The 25,698-nt window shown below is 45.0% G+C and overlaps 1 protein-coding gene across 4 annotated transcripts in view; it reads right to left on the reverse strand.

Annotated features, from left to right (window-relative positions):
• PAX5 (paired box 5) overlaps positions 1 to 25,698 on the reverse strand; it is a 149,696-nt gene that overhangs the window by 70,534 nt on the left and 53,464 nt on the right. For 2 of the 4 annotated variants that reach the window (XM_040540353.1, XM_040540354.1), the window contains exons 7-8: positions 5,614 to 5,670; positions 1,803 to 1,932 (exon numbers count right to left, since the gene is read on the reverse strand). In XM_040540353.1, coding sequence (XP_040396287.1) covers positions 1,803 to 1,932; positions 5,614 to 5,670 — 187 coding nt within the window. The remainder of the gene's footprint in view (positions 1 to 1,802; positions 1,933 to 5,613; positions 5,671 to 25,698) is intronic. The other 2 variants (XM_040540355.1, XM_040540356.1) reach the window with 1 other exon arrangement.

Genomic DNA, 25,698 nt, shown 5'->3' on the forward strand with positions numbered 1-25,698 from the left:
GAAAGAACAACTGAACAACATCAGTGCTGCTGCCTGGAGTATTCCCTTTTTTTTTTTTTTTTTTTTTGAATATCTTGAAGAATAAGTAAGGATACACTCATCAACTACCCGGGCCCTGCCATAGTAGTAGCTGACTTTATAAAACAAGTGAAATCTTGCTTGCTGGCAGTTTGGCAGTTTTACTAGAAAGCTGTGCTGGAACTGCTGGATCCATCCTGCCTGCTTCCAGAGACCTGAGGCTCGTGCAACCCACTTGCACGAGCTGCGATCTGGTCTTCTGAGGCCCTCAATAACTGGGCCCACAAGAAAAGCTTCACCAGCAGTTCCAGCAAGCAAACAGTCACTGCTATCAGCTGATCATCCCTACTGCTCCCGTTGCTAACTCTCTCCTTGACTTGCCCACATCTTCCCTCCCCAGACACATTGTGCTAGTATTACACCACCAAGTACTGTGCCAGGGACCCTACCTGGCCAAAAAGTAACTCCATAGAGGGTGTTATTTCTCAGGAGGGTGCGGGGGGGGGGGGGGGGGGGGGGGGGGAGGTTCTTGGCTATTTTCCAGCCAGTTCAGTTTCATTGTATGATTTCCTGCATGATTTCACACAGATGGGACAGCAGGGGGAATGCGATAAGCATGCGAAGTGCTTAAACCAGCATAAAAGAAAGAAGTGTTGCTGTAATATTAAGACAGCTTTTGGGTGAACCTGTTTTTGGCTAGGTGCAGATCTCAGACATGCAGTTTCTTAGCAGAAGACATAAGCAAGAAAGCATTCAAGTTTTCTACCATTTCCTTCCTAAGTCTCACTCCATGATAATGCAATTTAGTAATTTCTTGCTTCTCACCTACTAGATGAGATTGCAGTGCTTCCAAGATAAGGTAATAAATAATATAATAATAATAAAAATAAAAAATAATATAAGAAAAACAGTATCACTTTCAATTTTAGCAACAAAATAAACAAGTAAATCCAATCCTGGCAAAACACAGAAAATTCAGTGATAAAATCTCCACAAGTTAGACTCAAGGACAAAAGTAATACACAGGGGTAACATACATAAAAAACAGTTCCTCAAATTTTTTAATCCTGGTTGGTTTGTTGTTGTTTTTTGTTTTGTCTTTTTTTTTTTGGGGGGGGGGGTGAATTCCCACAATTCCTTTGGGACACAGTTTCATGTATTTCTTACCATTTGAGCAGTCTCCTTCCACATGATGTGGTCAGTCCCAAATAAACAGAGGACCATAGCATTATCAGATTCCAGCTGTTCCTTAACTCTTACCCTATACCTTCTTGAATAAGGTCTTGCTTAAATGCAGACAATCCTAGAACAAACAATTGCTTTCCACTTAAATGCTCCATCTTAGTGCAAAATTGTAGGTCCATAAGTCTAAAACATGAATGTTTGTAGAAAACAAAAGCATTCAAAATTCAAGTTAGCTTGAATGCAATAAAAATCTCATCCAACCAAAAATGCCAGTTGACTTTATGAAAAACAGGTCACAAATCCCAAAATCACAGGCAAGCATTCTGCTTTTCTGTTACGTGTTAGTATTTACGAAAGCCATCCTACTTCATTCCTATTCCTACTCCATCCTACTTCATCTGTTGACTCCAAGGAACACTAATGATTTATACAATCCACACAATGACTATCAACAGAGCTGCTGTAAAATCACATGGTTACAAAGAGACTTTTGAGTGAATAACGACACATCTGACACAACTCCTTCATTAAGAGCATCACCCTACAATGTACATGTATACTTCTTCACACCATTTATCAGTGTATAACAAATTAATTACCTGTTACGATAGGATATGACTGAGGTCCAGGAACACTGGCTCCTAAATCTGCAGAAGTAGGACTGGTTATATTGGCCTTCATGTCATCCAATCCACCAGCTAATGATGCCATGGCTGAGTATTCAGTTGCCTGGAAAAAGAAACAAAAGGCATTTTACCAATAATAAGTTCAGTATTCAACAGCTTTTGCCTGTATGGCAAAATGCAATGCAGAACTCTGAAATCTTTTGTTCAGTCAGACTGGCTACTTTTAAGGCAGTACACGGGTAGCGTAAACAGCAGTGTTAAGCAGTCAAAATAATAAATGGGTCTGTTCTTATCACTGGTGTTCTTGGAGAACACCAAAATGAGCTTTCTTTATAAAATGAAAGCCAAACTCACAAATATGTCACAAAGCTTTCTTTAAAAAAGAAGTTTTGTAGACCAAAATGTCGAGTGTAAGTTATTTGCTTGTTAGAGAAAACTGTTCAAGTCAGTTAACCTGAACTCTCCTTAGTTCATTGGTGGCATTTGAAGAGACACACACTAATGAGCTGGTGGGAATAGAAGGGTCCGGTTTCCCACCTTCACTTAGGCATACTTCATTTCCTTATAATTTCATAAGGAATAGTTTGCACTTAAATAAAAGCACTCGCTTACTGTATGGATTTGTAGCCAACTGTTTCAAAATCCAAATTATTTAAAAATAAATAAACTGACTGTTGTAAGGGTGCTCTCTCATCTCATGGTAATTCTTTAACCTCATTAGCCGAAGCTACACTAAATGAGCACAGGCCCTCAGAAGTCAGATTCCTTCTGTCCTGTAACTCTGTCAAAGTCCATGTAGCTATAACAATCTAAAGCAGGTGAGGTCAATTCACACATCCAGAAGGACTTCCATATACATGGCAGAAAGCTCATCTTCATTTCCCTTTTTCCTTAATTTTTTATTAGTGGAATCATTCACAAAAAATGGGAACTTTCTTTTCAAAGTTTTCCCTTCCCTATTGCTATTTCCACTTTAAATTTTAATCCCTTATTTGAGAGATTGTAATCACGTCCACAATAATCAGAGGATTATGACTTCAAGTGAAGAACAGGCAACAGGAGCAGACAAAATTAATAACAACTCCAAGGCTGATTCCCACTGTATTAATGCAGATGAAATCAGCATAGTAGCTGTGCAGAGCTAAAGTTATGAGTGATTACTTAAGCCCTCAGTGATTTTTTGAGCTAACAAATCAAAATGATAACTTTATGGGTTTTTGTTGTTGTTGTTGTTTTTGTTTGTTTGTTTGTTTGTTTTTATTTCAAGGAAACAAAACATGTCTTGTGTGAACACATCTTTCTCCTTGCAAGTTTCTTAGAAGTGCCTGAGAAGTCCAGCACACAATTTGAGATTTGACACAAGCTGAGTACTTTGGGTCAAATATACTTGTTTGTGTCTCTGTTGCTCAGTTCTTACTTAAGCTGAACATAATTTAATTTGATAACCTATTAGTAGTAGGTTTATATTGATCGAAGCATGCTTCATTCAAAGACACAACCTGTGTGAGGCACAAGCACCTCCATCACCTTCAAAGATCTCCCATACGAACCTCTTCCAGATGAGTGTGTCAAATATGTTTTGCCAAAGTGAATAGCTGCTGGCCACCCTCTCTCTTCACCCTGCTCATGGATCAGCACTGCAGGGTCCTCTGGATCAAAGACTCTCATCAAGGACTTCTCATCAAAGACTCATCATCATCTCCGTTCTTCCCTTTGCATTAGATTTCTCCTATTCCTCAGCCTTTTCAGCTTATTCCTTCTCCAAAACTCTCCTCACCCTCATGTTTTCCTTGCCTTCATGAGCCCAGTCTCTTTCTTCTAACACTGCTGCCTCAGAGATATGCACTGCCCGCACCTCTGCTTCAGCTGCACTTCTGCACCTTGGCAATCGCTGCCCTTTGGGAAGACCTTTAGGAGGAGGAGCACTCCTCTATGCTGTCACCAGTGCAACCAAAGTTCTTTCTTCTAGTCTCACATCCTACCCAAAAAAATCATCACAGAGACCCTGTTTGGTCTCCCATACCACAGCCCTTCCACTGCTGCAGGCTGCAGCAGGCTGCCCACGGGCCCCGTCCCTCCCTGCAGTACCTGCTCTGTGCGGTGCAGTCAGCCTTCCCACATGGCTCCAGAGTCCTGTGTCTGCAACCCCACTTGGGGATGTGCATACTTAGTAGCATAGCTGAACTTTTTAGCTTCCTGAAGCCCTGACCTGAAAAGAGACTGGATGAACAAAGCATGGCTGAAGTTCTGCAGAGACATTGCAGGCCGTTGGCGCTGTCCTCACAGTGTGGGATGTGCAAGAAGCACAGCAGGGAGAAAGCTGTCCTGCTCTCTTACATTGGGGATGGTACTTCTGCAGTCTGGAGAAAAGCACACACCTGTCCCTAGGGAAAGGACTCTTTGTTTTACTCCTACTGCTCTAAGAAGTTGTAAATGTACTATGTTCTGACCTGACAATCTCTTCAGAGCTTCCTACATTTCTCTGATCTGCCACACAGGCAATGTGAATGTGGTTTCACACTTCTGAAGGGGGAGCTGATAGTTTGGGCTCAGCTGAGAGAAAGCACACTGCAGTGCCACATGCTGGGTCACATACAGCCCTGGGGTAGCAGGACACACATCCAGCCCCCTACAGCCAAAAGGTGCTGTAGGGGCTGCTACTCCTTGCTCAAACCCAACTGAGAACAGTCCAAGACCCCACCTGCAAAATCCCTGCCATGAGAGCGCAGAGCATTCTGCAAATGTCAAAACATTGCAGCTTTCTTCAGCTTTGAGGTCCTAGTAACTGACCTAGGAGTAAACTGTAACATAAATAGGTCTCACATTTTAACTGTAGTGATCTGAAAACACCACATCAACTAAACGACAGCTGGGCTTTTCAAGCTCGGAGGGATTTACCCGTTTCAGTAGCAGAAGCAGATAGCTAGAAGGGTATAGCACACTCTGCTGGGAGCAAGGACAATGGCATACCCGTGCTCTGTGTCACCCTGTACAGGGAGCAGGAACCTGATGGTGTGTGCACCATGGGAGGAGATGGAGGCCAGCCTGCACCTGCCTGCTATGGAGGTAAGAATATTGGGATTTTCAGGGATTTTCCTGTTTTCACACTGTTCCCATGGCAAAACCGTGCCAGCATCCCTCCTCAGAGCCACCAGCTGTTGCCCACACACCTGCAGCCAGGCCAAAGAGCCGTAGACAAGCAGCTGATCTGGGGCTACCAGCCACCACGCCAAACAGACACAAGCCCATTGCTGCTCCAGGCACCCACAAGGAGCAACCCCAGCTGCTCCAGACCCACCACACCTGACTCGCAGCCACATAGTCCAGGTCAAGGTGAGCCCCTGAACCACCTCTGTGGTCACAGCACCTACCACAAGGCAGTCAGGAGGCAGCCAAGGCCAGCACCAGGCTGATGCAGCAGCACTAGTCAGGAGGAGAGCAGGCAGCTTTGGGAAGAGAAGGAAGCATGCCACTGCAGAAGGTGTCTCTCATTGCCAAGCTGTGAGATGCTGTAATGAGCCCTGTGCTCAGCACTTTGAAGAGAGGTCCCCATCCCTTGGAGCAGGTGCGTGCAGACCTGCGGGACAGCAGGCAGCCAGGGGGTGAACACTGCAGCACAGGGGGCTCAGAACTTGGCTTCTCCACTTCTACATGTGAGCCAGCACTGCTCGCAGTGACAAGCAGCCCATGTGTGACCATGGGGCCTCTCCCTCTGCAGCAGGAAGCCCGACCTGCTTGGTAGGTGAAAAAGCAAGAGTCGGGTGTTCAGTACCCTAGAAATTACCTGAAAAATGACTGCCTGCGGTTGTACCACGTACTGTCTCATCAGCATGGAGCACCACTGCCATAGCATGGAGGAGAGAAAACACAGACACGTGAAACGAGGAATATATAAAAGGGGAGAGACTAAGGGAAAACTGAAAGGAGAGGCCAGACAGGGTCTCATGCTTGCCCTGCCCCATCCCTTTCAGCTCAGGAGGCCCTGGTGCTGGGCAAAGGAGCTGGACAGGGGAGAAGCCAGGGTGGTGAGGAGAGGGGTGGCTGTTTGGATGCACGGGCAGCAGCTCACCCTATGCCTCATGCAGGAGCATCCACACGGCACTTTCCCTGCCAGCCTTCATTGTGTGAAGATGGGAAAGTTTCTACTCTGGCAGAAATTTCACATCCACCTTAATTTCAGAGGCTTTATTTCCAGGTATTTCCTCCGTGGCACCCCTAGCCCACATCTGTGCACTGGCATTGCCAGCAGCACTGAGATGTGCAGGCAGTCACAGGCCGGTTCCTTCCCTCACGTGGTGTTGGGCAGACTCTGTGGCACCAGTGTACTTGGTAGGTGTCATTTACAATCTCTCTTCAAGTACCATCCCATCCGCTTTATGGAAGGGGAAATTGAGGCAGAGCCCCACATTTATAGGAATAATTGTGCCAGTGGGCACTTTTCAAAAGTTACTGGGGCCACGAGAAACAACTGGAGTGCGAGCTGGGTGTCTGTCTCTCTTCATGGCTTGCAGTAGGTACTGAACCAATTCTCACAGCAAGTGCCTACAGGGGGAAGAGCTCCCTCCACAACCTGCATGCGAAAACCCATCACCAGCCCATGGGGATGTAAACACATGAGGATGAGGAGGAAACAATCAACTTTTATGCATGTATTACAACCTTCTGTAGAAAACACAGGAAACCACCCACTGTGTCCGTGCCAATTCTGCTGCCTTCAGTTTCTCAGGTACAGATTTAGAGGGACAACCTCAGTCACCATGAGCTGACAGAGCATCCTGAACCACCGCAGCTCACAGGAGCCTTGTACCCAGCCCTGTCCTTCACACCTTGTTGCACCACCAGAAGATAAGCTGTGGCATGAAAGATATTTGTGGGAGGTGGTGGAGGCGATGGGCATATGTCAGGAAAATAGGTGCAGGAGTACTTTTGTACTGTTCTCAAACATATTTCAGGGAAGTTGTGGAGTCTCCTTCTCTGGAGATATTCAAGGCCCGTCTGAATGCCTACCTGGGCAGCCTGCTCTAGGGAACCTGCTTTGGCAGGGGGGTTGGACCCAATGATCTCTTGAAGTCCCTTCCAACCCCTACAATTCTGTGATTCTGTGATTCTGTAACATACACAGCATGGTAGAAGGCACACCAGCATCTCCTGTGGCACCACAGTAAAGTGGTGAGATAGCCCATCACTGGCTTCACCCTATACTTTTTCTAACAAAGATGCCTGAGTATAAATCACCAAAAGGTCAACAGACCCTACAGATAGAGCAGTTGTCTCTTCAAGATATATCCAGAACAGACAAAGGTGGGCATGTAGTGGGGAATAAGGGCATTCCCTAAAACAGCCCAGTGCTGGAATCTAGCATGGGAAACTTGGAGAGGTAACAGGGGGGTTCTTCTGTGCAAGGGTCTGGGATTAGCCCTGCAGCAGTGCTGCAATCCAGGCAGTCTTAAGCAAATGCATCCCCCTCTGGTCCCTTGTCCCCCCTTCCAGTGGCACAGACCCTGCACGCCCCTCATGAGACCACTTCAAGAAAAGACAGAAAAGAGGTGCCTGCTACATAGGGAAAGTGACTGTCCAAAGGAGCCAGCTGGCATCCTGTGGGACTCGCACATGTTGCTTTTGCATCTGCTCCATTTTCCAAATCACACCTGCAAAAAAAACAAGCAGGCATAAAGTACGTGTCTTGTGCCTTCCTGCTACTCGCATGGCCGCCTTCAGACCAACAGTGTTGCTTGGCATGCAGCAGCAAAAGGAAACCCCTGCCTGACGCAACGGTGGCTTGGGCTGCCAGAGCACAGCACCAGCTTGGGGCCTTCAGGACTTGGCGCTACTTCTGTGCTGACCGCACGTGCTGCCTGCCTCTCCCTGAGCAAACCAGCTGACAGTGAGACAGGCATGTCACAGGGGGCCTTCACTGCTCAACACAGTGCTTTTACTGTTCCGGGAAGACACTGATCTGAGGTCTTCTTAAAGGTGTAGTGCTGTCCACTTGGTCACTCAGCCCAGGTCACGACTCTGCTAATCCCTCATGGCAGCAGCAAGCAAGAGCTCATACTTAATAGATCTAAGTCATCCTGTCGTAATACTTTCAAAATTAATAAAGAAAGGCAGAACTAGCAGACACCAGGCAGGCTTTCCACTGAAACCCCCACACCGGCCTCACAAAGGGAAGAAATTCGTAACATTAGATATGGTTCGGAGAGCTTAATCCAAAGCAGCTTTAATTAATCTCCCCAGGCTTTCAGAAACTCGGTGCCACACGCAGCTGCACGGGCACTGGTGCTATTCGGTCTTAAATTTTATGGGAATGAGAAATTCATTCCGAAGCCCTCCTCCTCAACCACCTCCGATTTGGACTGGAAAGGGATCTGAAAAGCCATATATCAAAGCCTTGTCGCTGCCACCCCACCAGCCACCCCTCCATTTTATAATTTACATCACATTTCCTGCTCTACTCACTGCTATCACTGAAACTAATTCTGCTTTGGAGTAAAACCGATTTATACAGCTAATTGGAGCTGTACTCCAATTTCTCTTTGTTTTGTTGTTTGGGTTTTTTTTTTTGGTAGCATTTGGCTCTTACTCTCTTAAAGGGCATGAAAATTTGATTTCAGTGATAAAGCCTTTTTTCCCTCTGTGTAAACAGAATATTTCTAAAACTCCCTTTCACAAAAAATATATGTTTAAAAATAATAATAATAATAACAGCTGTGCTTCACTTTAACCCAAATCCAATTAGGATTGTGTAAATCCCCAGAGATTCTTCTGAAAACAAGGGGAATTAGTACACCCTGCCATGAACATATTTGCCCTCATACCTCAGAATAACTGACTGGCTTTTGACCTAAATCTTCAGATTATCTGCATGTGGGACACTCTACGCTACATTTTACTTTTCCACAGTGAGATCCATAAGCAGACGAGCCCATTCTCAGATTTTCCAAAGGGATCCCCAAATCCAATCTAAATGCCTAGAATTTACCTGCTTTTCTTTTATACATATAAATAACTGCATTTCCATTCGCTCTTTGTTTCTCATTTCCATTTTCTTCTAATATCTGCATGTAAATGTCTGAAAATAGCATCTGTAATTGAAGATTATGAAGTATAGCCAGCTCCTGACAGGCTGCTAAGGAAGATGGATTATCCTCATTTTTCTGTAAATTTTGTCAATTTTGGAATTCATAAGCTATCAACACTGATCAAAATGTGAACACACAGCTGTGTCAAAAAGAAAGGCGCAAGGACATTGTGGCTCCCACGTTCCCGCAGAGGCTAGGTCTCCTGACCCTCCCCCAGCCTGAGCCAAGTGTGGTGCAGGGATTATTCCTGGCCACTCATGGTATTTACCCCCCCTCAAAAAAATTCAAATAAATAAATTGAAAGTACGCAAATTCTCTGGTGCGCTGATTCAAATCACAAAGCGTAATTTATTGCATGTTCTCCCTTTTTATTTATCCCTAAGTAGTAAACACGATTTCCATTCAGGGGGTTCGTTATGTTCCACTCCTACCAGACAATCACAGCACACTTGAGGCAATTGTTTAGCCTCTTCCTCTCAATTTTCCCATTACTGGGAGTAAGTACTGTTGGGACTCTTTAATAGCCCGACTGCAGCCCATATCAATAACAGATGAGGTTTAATCGTCCAATACAAAAATTATTTAGGCTCAGTAAGGACATTCAATGTCATTTGCATAATGGCATTCCTATCCTGAGCACCCAACCCATCGTGCATAAACAAGGCCCTGGGACTATAAATAATAATAAATCATGACGTCCATGCTCCTCTTGCTGTAATAGGAGCCACTCTTTGTAGAAATTATTTCAGCAGGAAATGGGCACTGCAATTTTAAAGATGTGGCATTCCACAGACCAGTAAATCACACTCATGCGCGCACACATGCGCGCACACCCTCCACAGAGGCTGCCCATGGTGAACAACAAAACCCCATGAAATGGCAGCACAGAAAACAACCAGCACTTGTAGCAGAAAATGTTCTTTTTTTGTTGTTGTTTTGTTATTTTTCTAAGCAGAACTAGCAAATTGAATAAAACCAAGGTCTGAATAGAGTGAATTGTGCCTGGGCATGCATATGCAAGGCTGACTGACTTCATTTCAAATTTGAATTGTGACCTGTCTCCAGCCTCAGAGATTACCTAGAGCAAAATTAACTACAGTAGGAAGCAGTTAATTCCAGCCAAAATGAGAAGTGCATAACTAGACATGCCTGCCTGGATTTAACGAGCAGAGCCACATGGGATGCTCTTCCACTGCCTCCAGTGGGAGCACTCAGCTGGGCTGCTTTTATTCCCAGCCATGCAGAAGCCTGTGGAGCTGCGGCCAAGGAGCAGCTGACCTCAGGGAAGGAGCCTCCTCTCCAGGGTCACCGCATGGTTTGTGGGATGTGCCGGTCCCCACATCCCTGGGCGAGGAGGGGGACAACCAGGCCAATAGGACAGCATGCAGAGGCCTTTCAGCATGGTAAAGGACGGCTGTGGATGCGGCACAAAACCAGCCAAAAAGGAAGGCCAGGGCCACAGAAAGGCGCGGGACCAGGGCTGCTCTCCTCAGCAGGAGGTGCCTCCTGGGCTGGCAGAAAGCTCTTCTCACACAGCCACGGAACGGGGCTGGGCCCCTCTACCCTTCTGGGGGGCTTCTTCACCTCCCTGAGCACGCACTGAGCTTTGTAATTTTTCAGTCTCAGTGTTGACAGAGAGAGGACAAATATTATAGCAAAATGAATACTATTTTAAAAGATGCTGTTTTAGAATAGTTGGCAGGGACTTACAAAGATCATCGAGTCCAACTGTCTGACCACTTCAGGGCTACCCAAAAGTTAAAGTGTGTTACTGAGGGCACTGTCCAAATGCCTGCTGACCACTGACAGGCATGGGGCATCCACCACCTCCCTAGGAAGCCTGCGCCAGTGTCTGACTGCCCTCACGGGAAAGAAATTTTTCTGAACCTCCCGTCACTGGCTCCTGGGGAGCAGTTACTGGGTTACTGAAGAGGCGAAGCAAGCCCAGCTGCCTGCCTGCTCAGAGGAACCGGCGGCACCCAACGGACACCTCCTGGGACAGGGCTGGCCACCACAGGGCTCATCGGACTGCCGGTCCTCCTCACGGCCTGCAGCACCCATGTGGCCCAGAGAAACAGAGCACCCCACAGTCTGCAGTGCTTTTCTTCTATCTTCCACCAAAAGGAAGGCTCATGATATTATCCCTACGTTACAGCTTGGAGAGCAAGCCAGCGGAAGTTCTGAGATGTATTCAGACTGCTCCCTAAGGACCTCACGGTGTAGAGGAGCCACACTGTCAGACCTGGATCTCTCTATAACCTGTGGTGAAAAGCATCCCTGACTCCTAGCGAGATGCCCACAGCAACACCACCACCTCATATCAGGCAAGAAGAGGAAGCTAAGTCTGCTGCCTGGCCGTCTCTTGCCCTCACCATCTTTGAACCTCTTCTGGAAGGCTTGGTGGGAAGGAAGCAAAGGCCTGCACACACTTCAAGACGTTTTTTAACAAAGACTTTCATAGATCATTAAAAGCACCAGTCACCTGTCTGGGGCAGAGAAAGCCAGCAGTCTCTTCCTACTGGTTTGTAAGGAGAAGTCTCCATAGAAAATCATGAGAAGGCCTCCTTAAAAAAAATAGACGTACATCTCAGTGAGCTATAGTGACTTTCTAGACTCACCAGGTGTTGTGGTTTAGCCTGGCTGGCAGCCAAACACCACACAGCCGTTCGCTCACCCTCCCCCCTCCCTCTCCGGGATGGGGAGAGAAACGGGAAAGTGAAGTCTGTGAGTTGAGATAAAGACAGTTTATTAAGACAGGGAAAAGAATAACAACAATAATAATAATAATAGTATTAATAGTAATAATGTGTACGAAATAAGTGATGCACAATGCAATTGCTCACCACCCGTTGACCGATGCCCAGCCTATCCCCGAGCAGCCGGCCCCCCCCTCCACCCTGGCTAGCCACCCCTATATATTGTTCAGCATGACGTCAGATGGTATGGAATACCCCTTTGGCCAGTTTGGGTCAGCTGTCCTGGGTCTGTCCCCTCCCAGCTCCTGCTGCATCCCTAGCCTGCTCGCTAGCAGGACAGAGCGAGAAGCTGAAAAGTCCTTGGCTTGGTGTAAGCACTGCTCTACAACAATTAAAACATCAGCATGTTATCAGCGCTCTTCTCATTCTAATCCAAAACATAGCACCCTGCCAGCTACTAGGAGGAAAATTAACTCTGTCCTACCTGAAACCAGGACACCAGGCAAGTAACAAGTGTTCAAATGAACAGTGACAGGACAACAATGGTGACAGCTGATCTCTGCTTTTGCTGTGATTTGCATCTCCACACATCCACCCTCAACTGCTCGTTTGTCTATGTCTCTTTCATCTGCCAGTATAAACATTCTTCAGGTTCTTCAGAAACACCTATCTACTTTATTGCACACTTTCCTGCATTAGCCCTGTCCAGGCTCCTTGCTCATGGAATGTCCTTTCACAGTCTCTGCATGGGTTCTTTCTCACCATTTAAATGCCAGAGCTTCCTGTTGTGGTTTAACTCAGCAGGCAGGGAAGCACCATGCAGCCATTCACTCACTCCCACAGTGGGATGAGGGAGAGAATCAGAAAAAAAAGTAAAACTCGTGGGTTTAGATAAAGACAGTTTAATAGGACAGAAAAGAAAGGGAAAAAAACAACAATAATAATACTAATAATGATAAAAGAGTACACGAAACAAGTGATGCACAATGCAATTACTGAGCACCTGCTGGCCAATGCCCAGCTAGACCACAAGGGGCAGCACCCCCAGCAAACTCCCCCCATATTTATTGTTCAGCATGAAGGCACATGGTATGGGACATCCCCTTGGCCACCTGGGGACAGCTGTCCTGGCTGTGTCCTTTCCCAGCTTCTTGTGCACCCCAGCCTCCTCAGTGTGAGAAGCTGAAAAGCCCTTGAGTGTAAGTACTGCTCAACAACTAAAACAAACTAAAACACAGTTTCATTTCCTGAAGAGTACAAAAATTGCCTAACACACTTTCAGGAACTTCCCACTGGCTGTTCTTAGCACCAGCATTGCATGCCCATCCTCCTGACACCTGCACCACGGTCAATTATATGAGTGTCTTTGCCTCAAAACAGCATCTCCCCCATCCTCTTCCTCCTTCCTTGGAGGAAGTCCCTCATTTCCTCCTGTCCAGCTTTTGCTGTGGGTTCATGCAGGTTTTTTTTTTTCATATCTTGCTCTTTCCCTATGCTCTCCTCTTCATGAGTTGTCTCAACCCCAGCACAAATGAAATGACCACCTCACTATTCTCTTTGTCAGCAGCTTCTATCATTCTACACATAGTGCCAAAAAGGGGCATCCAATTAAAATAACACATAACATATTCAATGCTGATGGAACAATAGTTTTTTGGTTTTTTTTAAACCAGCACATAATCACTTTATGCCATTCATTGTCACAAGATACTACTAAAACACATTGTTTTTCATTATTCTGAAAGGAACTAGACACTTTCATCAACAACAGTAACCATTTCAGCCATAGGAGGAGGGAAGATGTACAATCCTCCTGTTATGGTGGCTCTGCTGCTTCTGAAGCATCTAAGCACAGAAGAAAATGCAACCTGCAGTAGAGTCATTCGTATTTCCGTATTGAAAAATATGAAGCAGAAATATGAGGCACACTCGGAATGTGCATGAGGTTTACATCTATGTTGCTAGATATCTTTAATCTGTGGTACCAACTGCTCCTGACACTTCAGATGTCGTGTGCACATTTCTAAGAACAACATTTGTATGTTTCTAACACTTTCAGATGAACTATCTCAAGGTATTTCACAAATGCTGTCTGAGACAGTCACCCAGTAGTCCTTTTATAACTGTCTGTTATACAGATGAAGAGAATGAGTATTGTGAAGGTAATGACTAAACACCCAAAAGAGACCACAGGTTACAGCTGACTCCCTTCCTGCCACATCCTCCTGTATGATCAATAGTATACAAAAAGCAGGGTCCTAACAGACCACATGAGTAGCAGACAACCTAACAAAGTAGGAAATACCATAGGATCCAGTGTGAGATTCATATCTTTTTGCTTTGTGACTTCTCTGCCCCAAGTCTCTTTTGTATGACATCTATTGGGATCCTGAGCAGCAGCTCACACAGCTTTTCTATGCTTCATATTGTATGCAATATAGTTATTTCAAAACAGTAACACGTGGCAAAAGAATCTGGGCAATGTTTACCACTTTAGCTCCAGGTACACTTAATCTCTACCCACATGAAGAACAATGGAGAAAGACACAGAATTTGCAGTATTTTGTGGCATGCTACAAAGTCAAAGATGAACAAAATCCTTTCAAGTCACAAACTCCTGATTTCAGGTCACTTTGAAAGCTGGACATAAATGTTAGTATTTTATTTTCTAAAAGACTTCCATTTATATTTCATATTTGTGTTCCTGAGAGCCAGGTGAACCTATGGTAGATTGAAGTCCTCTATTTTACATTTTGTGGGTGGCAACTATTCCTACAATGCTAAAGTCCCCATCAAATTGCCAGTGTGAAATTGGCCCCATAAAGCAAACAAGCATTCTTCCAAAGCTTTTTTCTTTCATGTCTTCACTGTACCCAAGGCTGGAATGGGGAGGGCTGCAAGACAATTTTCATGTGGGAAAGCCAAAAATATAACAACCAACCTTGTTCTCAAAGATTTATTGAGCACTTGTTAACTGTGTGTCTTCAGGGGAGTTTAGATAGGCAGCGGGAACTGAACTAAGTGGAAAAGCAACCCTTGCACAGACAGGGAGCAGTGACTCACCTTGGCTTTGAGTCCTTAACCCAAGGTCTCTGTGCAGCAACAAGATAGGGCACAGAGAAGCTAGTAAAAGAGGGCTTTGGAGTACCACAAGCACAGAAATACTCCGTCCTCCTCAGATACACTCTCTGAAAGGTTCACGTGAATGAAAACACTTTGTATGGAAAAAATCTGGGGGGTGATGTGATGCTTTCTTTTACATTACACTCACTAACACTTAACAGGCATTTAACCAAATGCATGTCAGAGGGTAAATCTTGAGCTATTTGTTTTCCCTTTGCTAATTGGCTGAGACCCACTGACAACTAAACCTGACAGGCAGCAAATGTGTGGAGTTTCAGAGACAGAACACTGGCAGTCTGTCCTCACAGGGACCAGGGTGGACAGGATCACCTACCTACCTCTGAGACACCCACCCCAGCATTTAAACATCTCAGTTCATCCTGCCTTCCTGAGGCAGGGAAACTGTTTCTTCTGCTGTATAAAAGCAGCCTAGAAACATCAGGCACTGTCTGCACACAGATGTGAAAAACAAAGCAAAACAGAAAAAGGCAGGCAGATCAAAAAGCATGGTAAGTACACTTGAGGCCTTGCACCTCCTCACTCTTGTGAAAGACCCTAGTGAGGGATCTTCTGCATGGAAAAGTCATCAAAGATGACAGGTTTGCATGAAATACTTTAGTTTTTGTCAAAATGTTTTCTGGACAGGTTAACTAGATGCACTGCTTTTTAATAATCCTCATTTTCCTGCTAAAATCATTTCTGCAGTTATGCTGAAAATGTCCAGGTGCTGCACAGGCATCAAAACATCCCAACAAGAAAACAGTTTCAGAAAATCAGAAGGGAACCCCACTGTTTATATGACCCACCCTGACAGCTGTCCCATTTTCATGCCAGAAGTATATCTGGGGGTCATGTTTTCAAACTCTTCTCCACAACCACAAGAACCAGAGAAAAATTGTTTGCCTTAATGAAAACACAGACCTGAGATCTGTGGCTTCAAGAAAAACTCCCATCAATGTAAAGCCTCACAACCTGACAACCTGTTCTCCCTTAGCCTTTTGGATATCGCTCTGCACATGACTTGTCTGGACTACCTCAGAAATCAGCTCTGAACTTGGAGGAATATCTGCAACATATAAAAGGACGAAGAGAACCCCTGTTTCTCTGTGGTTGCCATTATTCAATTATATTTTTAAGGAGAGGAGCAGGACCGAAACCATGCCCTACATGTTACATTGCTCTCTTCACGCAAGAGCCTTCCTCATTTCAGATTAATTATTTTTTCAGCTCAGCAAATTCTGCTGCCACGTAATTTTTAAGCAGCCACTATTGATATGAGCAGAGAGGAATTTTGAAATTAGCTTCTTTCTTTTTTTTTTTTTCTAGAAGTAGCTCAGCTCCACAATTCCTTTATGTCATCATACAACAACTTTGTTGCTTGTTTCATTCAATTCCTTACTCAACAAATGTCAACCCAAAACTACTGCATTCTTCTTAAAAGCCAGCATCTGCTCTGAGAAAGTTGTAGTCAACAGACAGAGAAGGGCCTTCCACCCCAGCCAGCTCTTCATCTCACCTTCTGTGCTGTGTGAATCAGGTGCTACTCTCATGCCTGTAACTATGCTTTTCATGTTCTCCACTGTAATCATACAAACATTTCACCAAGTCACAGCATAAAAGCTGGAGTGAAGAGCAAGTAGCTGGACATCAGTGTCATAGGGTAATTCAGGTTGGAAGGAACTTCCAAAAGCATGGATATTGTTGAGAAATTCGAAAGTCTCTCGGGGGCCAGCCATTGGGTCAGGAATTTATCCAGTGTCATCTTGAAAACTGCCATGGGTGGAGACGGCACAACTTCACAGGGCAGCCTCTTCCACTGCTAGATCATCCCCATGGTGAAAACTTCCTTATACCCTGAGCTTTCCTGTGTCATTTCATGCCCACTGTCTCTTGCATTGCCACACTGCACTGCTGTGAAGAGGTTGGCTCCTTTCAAATCCTTTAACACATCAAGACATTCAGCTCTTCACATGCTTTACGTGGAACATCTTGAGAAACCTGTTTGCTGACTTAAGTAACAGATTTAGGAAAAGCCCACAAATGAGCTTGAACCAGCAGTGATTTCCAAACCAATGGGTGGAAGTTTTATTGGGGTCTATTCGAAGCCTGTGGGACCTAGACATTCACTGGAAACCAAGAAAATAAGTCTTGTTCCCATTCTTCAAATGCCAGTGCAAACCCCTTCCATCCAAATGTAATGTGAGCAGGCACCACATTAAATAAATCAACAGGCAAGTGTGTTTGCTTATAGATTCCTCTTTCCCTCTCTTACAGGGCTAACATGGAGAGAAGGAATTAGGTCAGTTTTGATGTGGCTGATGGGGACTGTTACAAAAAGTTGTCTTTTTCCACAGAGAAAACCAGCTTCAAGACAGTTCCTGATGTGGTTTTCCTACACATACAAAGCACAACACATACCGTACTGTAAACCACATGGATGACTCCATCTGTTATTTTTCAAAGGGACAAAGACTACATGAGCAATTACGACTCTACTCATCTCACTCATATATTATGCTTTGACATGATATTAAAAATCTAATGGGTGGCCAGTACATCACTGCTCAATATGGACAATGTCCACTGTTTGCCTAGCTACTCTCTATGCCCTTTTTTGTACACACAGACTTTCAATTAACTGTCTCCTAACAAAATGAAACATTGGAAGAAAGACTCTGCTTAAGACAAAGATACGATTTTTTTATTTTAAACACACTAAAGTGATAGACTTTATTTCTTTTCCTAAACTGATAAAAAGATGCTATTGATCAGCAAAATATATGATGATCAAAGAGAGAAAATCACTAAAAGGCAGCTCTAAACTTACAAAAGAAATGTGGCAAGATAACAAGAGGGAACAGCTTCTTTAAAATTTCCCACTTCTGTACAACATTTATGAAAGCATTGACGAGTTTCCCAGAAGAGACCAGTTGCTGTCTTTGCAAGATGCAGCATCTCTGAGCTGGGGTGTGACCTGCCTACGCCGTTCTTCCCACATTTTCACTACAGTCCCACCATGCAACTTGAGCACATTTGGGAAACAGCTCAGCATAGCTGAAACCTGGAGGAAGAGATCTGCTACCTAAAACACTTCAAGATCACCCTTGTCATCAAGACTGGGACATCACTCCTGTGATGGGACACAGGGAGAGAGGTGCTGTACTTCAGATATGCAGAGTGCCAAAGTGCTGAGTGGAAACTGGGGGACTGGCAAAACATCTCCTGATGATGTTACTTGACAGAAATGGCTCTAAGCTTGCAATTTTCAAACACTGAGAGAGCACTGCCCAGGCCCTCAGACACACAGAACTCCAGTAAAAAATCATGCCACGTTCTTTCTCAAGGATGTCTCAGTCCCTGAAGCATCCCCAGCCTGCCTGAGCACCAGAGCTCTTGTGCTTGCAATTGGAGACACTGAACCTCATCTCCCTCTGGCTCAGCTGTGTTTCTCTGTGTGAGAGTGCTGGGAGCTTGACTGGGAAGTCATGGCCAGCAGCTGGTGACACTCTGGCCACCGTGACCTCAGCTCTGCCGGGCTGTGCCACATGTCACAGAAATCCCCTCCACGCCAGCCTCTGCATAACGAGGGACACAAGTCTGAGGGAAAAAAATATCCCGTGGCTGCACCCGTACAGACCAAAGAGAAAAAAGGCAGGGAAAAGGGAGAGCTCCAACTCAGCAAGGCTGGCTTTTTATTTAACTCGTGAATTTTTATTTTCATGTATGTTCAAAACTGGGAGCAGTCAAGAGGAAAAAAAGGGGTGGCAGAGCCCAGAAAGGCATTGCAATGCCCAAAGGACTTCTCTACCCCTCTCTTTCAGGATGCCCTCTGCCTGCTGGGGCAAGGGGAGGAGACATCAAGGGCTCCTTTGGGTAGAAGACAGACCCATGCTTTGCCCTGCCAGACACAGAGGTGGTCCCAAAGCAAAAACATGCAAACAGAGGCGTGACCTGCAGCAAACTTAATGTAGCAGTGTTGGAGGGAAGCAGTGTAAGGATAAACCCAGTATACCCCTGGGGCTTCTCCAGCTAAGTAACTGGCACTAGGAGTCCTTTAGTCTTTCAAATACACAGGTAATAACTGCTTTCCTTTTCCCAGCCATTACCTGCCTTCTCCATCTCGACAGCAAGATCTTCAGGGAAGTTGCTCTTCCCCAGACAGTGCACAAAGTACTTAGCCCTGTGGTGCCTGTTTGGTGCCCCCAGTATCACTGTAATGAGAATAAGCAATAACCACAGTGACAGTGAACGGGAATAGGAATCCAACACAAAGTCTCATGTGCTGAAGGCTCAGCTTCCAGAAGCCAAGGGCAAGTCACAGCTCTGAGCTCCCTCGAGGATCCTGGAGGACCCTGGAGGATGGAAGAGTTCTACCTGACAGTCCTGCAGTATAGCCTTGGTATTTCACTGGGAGATGATGGTTCTCTATGCACTGCAAGCCACAGGTAGCAGCAGCATCTCAGGGCTCAAAGGGGCAAGGGGCAGCCTCTTGAACAATCACTTCATGCAGGAAGGTCCAGTAAGAACAGCTATCATCTCCAAGGAACTACTTCTCCTTCCCAGCCAAATGCCCTGTGTTATGGCTAAGCACTGGTTCTTTGCAGCCTGTTTTTTAACCTCTTTAAGTTTTGCCATTATTAAAAGGTGTTACTTAACAAGCAAAATTATTTTCAGCCAGAGATCTCCTTCCAAGCATCTGACTCCCTCTAAGGGAGCTCTTTCCCCATCTCTGCCTGTGTTTTACACAGCAGCCAGCACAGACAGGAAGTACCAGGAGTGAGTACTTCTTTGCAGCACACAAGGCATGCCCCCTGGGATCCAAACTGCCTGTTCCTACACAACCGAAGAGCCTTTCCATGGCTTTTCTTGAAGACCAACAGCTAAGTCCCAAGCCTGAGGAATAGGAGAACTAAAGGCCAGCACAGTATCTTACCAAGTGGCAAGAGGACAGCACGGAGGACAGAGCTGAAATCCACTCCAGACCCCAGCAGGCACCATACCCTACACCTGCACCTGCAAGGAGGGATCTGAGCCCCAGTCCTGCACAGCACAGCATGCTGTGGGCTGCAGTTGCCTCTGCAACACAGAGTATCACAGGTCCTAGCGTAAATTACTGACCAGGAGGGGATGTGTTCCCTTAAGAAAGGTGGGGCGAAGAGGGAAACCTCTGCACAGCTTAACCTCCCACAGCCTCTGAACTGCACAGGAGGTCACGGGTGCACCAGTACTCCCAGCTGCTGTCCCTCCACCACCCTTCCTGCTGTGAACCCCTCGCCCTTTCCATTTGGTAGTAGTATTGATCTGCTGGCAGCAATGGGCTGGATAATTAGCCAGGAATTAGGGTTTCTATTACAGCCAGGAGGCTGCTCCAGCTGATTTATCACCTGAATAATTTACTGTGATTGAAAGGAAATTAAAATGAACTCCATTTGACAACTGTGCACTTTTATGGGCTTCAGTGAAGACTCAAAAGCCAAATTAATAGCCTGGTGTTGCTTAATAGTCTACTGAGAGTAAATATGGGAAGGTTTTTCCTCTCCTGACATGCTTTCTTATGCTGGATTTTAGAGTCGTTGTTTGTTTTTTTCCCCTCCCACCAATAAAGCCATGGCCTGCATCAGAAGTTGTTTCGGCTGATAGAGGTGCAGCTGTAAAAATCACTGACCTGCTTTTCCAAGCTGCTCTTTGCTCCACATTTCCTCTTGCACCACCTGCCCTCATCCACCACTACCCACAGTCAGAAGGGACCCGGGGCTCAGAGAAAGGTGCTGAGGAGGTGGCACCAGCGCCTGCACCGCCACAGTGCCCTGGCACTGCACAGCTGCACTGCTGCAGCCATTGTGGCCACCAGCAGAGGTGGGGGGCTCACAGGGTCAGAAGCACAGGGGGCAGCTCAGCCACACACAAAGGAGTTGCCCGCATGCTCTTCCCAGGTGACTGCATTTACATAGTCAAACCATTGCTGCAGGTGGCAGATCAGGAAAAGATTTGATTCTGAACATGAAGATATAGCCATGAATTAGTTCCATAATTTTCACTGTTATAGGGCAGCATGAAGTTCTGGGAAGATATAAATAAATGATAGCTCTACTTTTCTCTTTACAACTCTCAGAGTAATTTAGGAAGATCCTCAGCAGCCACTGTCCACCCAGAGATAGTGCCATAGGAAAAAACATGCTATTCATATTCCAGGGACTGGGAGCAAACATATGGTCCTACGGTTCATTCCTTCCTTCTGCTTCTCTACTGCCTGCACTTTTAGAGTAAGTGAGTCACAATAAAAACTAATGTAAGTCTACAAAAAGTAAGTCCTACTTCCTGTCTTTATCTTGGAACTCCCCTGTTATTGCTGGAGGTCAAAACCAAATATTGTAAGAAGGACTGTACATCTCCTCCCCCCTCAGCAGTTGTACCACTGTGGACACCCCAGCCAACACAGCTCCTTTAACAGAAAGTCTAATGTCCTCTTTGGAAGATGGCTCACACCTGCCTTTAAAAAGTAACACCTGAAGGTTTTCAAAAGGATTTACACCCCTCTTTTGGTCAGTTTGGAGAGTTCCTTCATTAAAACACTTCCTGCAACAGAGGGCAATAGGTTTCTTACTGTGCGCTTTTCTTTTTTTTTTACTTTGTCCAACTTTCTAGTAATTTTTTCAGGTGTATTAAATATCCAGCTTTCATCTGCCTGTACTTATCTCCAGATCCAGACTGCATCTCATGATTGCATATATTATTATATGTTTGTCAGATTCCTGAGTTTGTTCCTACCTAAACCCAGAATATCCACGTTTTATCCAGAAAATAATAAAGGAAGAGATATTCAGTTTAGTTCTGGTTAAAAGTAACGTGAAAGCATCAGCAAAGGCCAGGGAATTATCTGCTATTAGCAGCAAGTAGCTCTCCTTTAAGTCAGTGACCTACATAGTGTTGAATCTGGTCACATCACGTTATGCCTCATTATGGTCCTGATCTAAAGTCTATTGAAGTCAATAGAAATATTCCTCTTGGCTTCAATGAGTATTCGATTGGACCTATGTGTGAAGCTGAAAACACAAGAGAATACATTTCTGTTGTGGACAGAAACTCAGCAAAGACTCTTTATTCTGAGGAAATTAATGAACTGCTGCTCTTGTTGAACTGATTCTGCTACATATACTCTAGACACTGCTGTAACACCCCACAATTCTCCCCTGCAGAGGTGTTAATCCAGCTTTCATGCCTACCAAAACCACGTTAGTCTGTGAGTCTTGCTCCTGCCCCTTGCCCACCTTGACATGCCTTTCCTGCACCCTCTTTAACCCTTCATGCCTCAGGTGAGGCCAACAGCTGTTTCCCAGATCTTGATTCTCCACAAACACCTTTTAGCAATGCTTTCATTGGCAAATGTATTTGAGTCAACTGTTCACACATATGTTGGAGAAACTTTTGTGCCCAGATCTGGTAAAGTCTCCTTCCTGGTGGGTGACAGACTCTTGAAGGAGAACCTCAAGGGTGTCAGGGTCACCGGGACATGGAGTCCTCCATGTTTCTCCTAGGGCTCCAGCATGACAACACACAATGATAAAGCAGGAACAACTCCACTGCAGGGCAACATGGGGGGTGACAGCCCTGCTCTGAGCACTGTCCTGCAGCATCAGGCTCCCTGCCAGTGCTGGGCATGTGGATGTTTGCTGTACAGCCCTCTGGGGAGCACGTGGTGACTGCAGCTGACGTCACAGCCCAAGTCAGGCTAGGATGGCTTCTCAAGTGAAGGGTGGAGAGCATTTTCTGCTTCTCTGACAGGAATTGCAGGAAGCTGCTGGTGGACAATCATCCATGTGCCTAAACAGACCTGTATTTGATTAGTATAACCTGCACTTCCAGTTTCCTTAACCTGAACGGTCCTAATGGACTAGGCACAGAAATGTATGCTATGCAGTGCAGCAACTCTATGCGTAGAATGGGCACAAGATGAGTGCAAGCTCTGAATAAAAACTGCAGTCCATGCAGCAACCACTAACTGTTGTTCTTTTTCCTATGACAGGGGACAAACTGGAGTGCCGGCGCCCAACACAGGTGTAGCACTGTTACCAGGACAGGCAGGCAAAAGCCACTCCTCGTGTCCATAGAGCTCTGCTCCACAGGAAGTCTTGAAGATAGCTACACTAGTAATGCAAACAGCCTTATCTGTTGGCCATCGGGACAGCACTTCAGAGTCAACACACCTCCCTGGACAGCGGGACCCATCCCCGCAAACACCAAAAGTGATGAAAAGAACAGGAACAGTAACCAGTCCAGATAGTAGATGCTGTGAATGTTTTCCTTCTCTGAGACCTGAGGATTATGTGACATTGAAGCCATAGCCTTTGTCCCAGCTGATGAATGAGCTGTATGGTGCTTGTGGTGGTTATCACTCATGAGCAGAATGACAGTACAATGGTGGTGCTGCAAACACACACCTATGTACAGCCCAAAATCAGTTCCCAGAAATACATGAAAGCGGTTTTCTTGTCAACATTTGCAGACAGTGCAAATCGATCATGGGCTGTTTGCAGAAAATGAGATGAGTACAAAAGAGGACAAATGTAATGGAAAGGCATTCATTTTATACATGAACTAATGTTCATGGTGGGGTTCTGTTAGGGCAAAGGAAGGCCAGAGTGCTTCTAGATTGCTGTCTCTATCCCCTCATTACTCCCCGGAAATATATAGACACAAAAGGACTCAGTTTGCACATCCAGCCCTCAGTCTCAGACTGCCCATCTTACAACTTCTTGATGTCACCAGAATAGCATTCACCTGCCACTAAATGTTATGGCAATGCATATGAAGGTATTACATACCAGTGCTGCAGAATGCACACATACAACTGTATCACCAGGACATTAGGTTGCAAAACAAGGCACATAACGCCATACTTCTGCCCCGTGATGCATACAGTCTGACACAATCTTTAATTATATGAACAAATGGTAGGATCCCTGCCTCACCCAATGCATACAACAGACACTGTTTCTGAGTAAGGTACTGTCTAACATCTTATTTTCCTGTCATTGTCCAGTGGTTGTCTTCTCTCTCAGCATTGTATTAGCCCTTACTCAGAGACAAGTATTCATTCCCCATGGTCTTCTCTATAGCAGTCATGTTTTACAGTAGATATGAAAACTCAGATAATGCCTGTCAAGTGAGTGCACAACTTTTTTTCAGCTGAAAGTTAACTTGTGGGTCTCCATTTTATGTAGGTGAACTGAGGAACGAAGACATTAAAGATGGAGGAGTAAAGGAAACGGACTGGAATCACTCACGTAAAGGGTTTGGCAGTGGTGAGCAAGGACTCAGACTTAGGCCGTGAAAACATCTACCTACATGAGTGGCAATGTACTCTTTCCAACAGACAAGCCCAAAACATCCAGAAAAGTCATTGGGAGAAATTCAGGGCCCAATCTTCAGCTGAGGACAGAACATGCTCAGGCTGCAAATGCTTAGCAGTGCAGAAGCAACCTTGTCTGCCCCATGCCACTACTCACCCTGACCAAGGGACTGTTCCCAGATCACAAGCAAAGAAGAATTAGGGAGGAGCAGCAAAACAGGAACAAAAAGGGTACTTCCTTGTCTCACGAGCCATGAGTCTTCTGGTAAAATACCTGGAGTCCTCCTCAGGTGACTAGCACAGGGACATCAAGAAGGTTTGTGACTAAATAAAATTAGCAATATTCCACTTGCTACTCCTGGACTATATTTCTAATATAGCAGACAAGTAATGGATCACCAGCTCCTGTTACACATCTTCTCTGTGTGGGGAGGAGCATCTTTTCATTATTTTCATCTACAGAAATGGGTAAGGACTCCATATATCCATTGCTGCCTGAGCTCCTAATGCACTGCCTTCTGAGTTCAGCCACATTCTGGACTGCCAGATTCTGGATGCATACCTTAGTCTACTACAATAATTAACTGTGTTAATTACAACTCTGTTTTTCCTAGTCACATGATTAATTTTTTCAACCTGATCTTGTGAAAGGTCTCTATGCCCATGGCCATGGGGCTGCAACTAGATAATCTTAAAGGAGCTGAAAGGACCTAAAAGGTCCATTTCAACCCAATGATTCAATATGATTCAATATTTTCTTTCTAATTGATTTCTTTAGCATCACTAATTGATCTAGACAACTTCTCCACTTTTCGTGTTTCATGACATGTTTGCTTTATTACAAAAGAGGTAAAACATGACTGCTTACTAAAGCAGTGGTGATCGTATCACATCCTTGTGAATCAGGCATTCATATAAATTACATGTGTTCATGCTGAAAATAAATGTTGTATGCCACCAAAAAGAAAAACCCATCCCAAACAAATGTCAGCTCTTACCCATGGCCCAGCCTTCCAAAAGCAAATGAGAATGCTCCAACCTATATTAAAGCAAACAACTAGCAAACTCCATTTGTAGTTAAACTAAAAAAAATCATGGAATTACAGCATCATTTAGGCTGGAAAAGACCTCTAAGATCATCAATTCAAGGCAGTTCTGCTAAGCCCATTTCACACATCATAATATCTTTTTCTCAGAAATATCATTTCTCAGCATCCATTTGACTTCTTAGACTGTGAAGTGCCCTTTTTAACAAATTAATAGGGGCATATCTCCACTCTCAAAGTTCTGACTGCACAGACATTCTATTTACAGCTTCTTACATGGATCCAGGGAGATCCTTGCTCCACCAACAACTGAAAATCACAAATCTGACAATCAGGAAACTTTAGCAACATCCCCGTTTAATTCTTCTATTCCTTCTATTAAACCAATGAGACATTATCTATTTCTGTTCGTTGCTGGACTCAGTCCCATAAGCTACGGTTCTGGATAACTCAGAAACTTTAGATTACAGAAAGCTAAAAAAGGATCTTCTTCCATCACCACTCTCTTTCACATGATTGTTTTTCGCATATAGAAGTTAAATAAGGATGGATGTAACACCATACAGCTTTTAA

The sequence above is a fragment of the Cygnus olor genome, chromosome Z, assembly GCF_009769625.2.
Source record: "Cygnus olor isolate bCygOlo1 chromosome Z, bCygOlo1.pri.v2, whole genome shotgun sequence".
NCBI classification, from domain to species: domain Eukaryota; kingdom Metazoa; phylum Chordata; class Aves; order Anseriformes; family Anatidae; genus Cygnus; species Cygnus olor.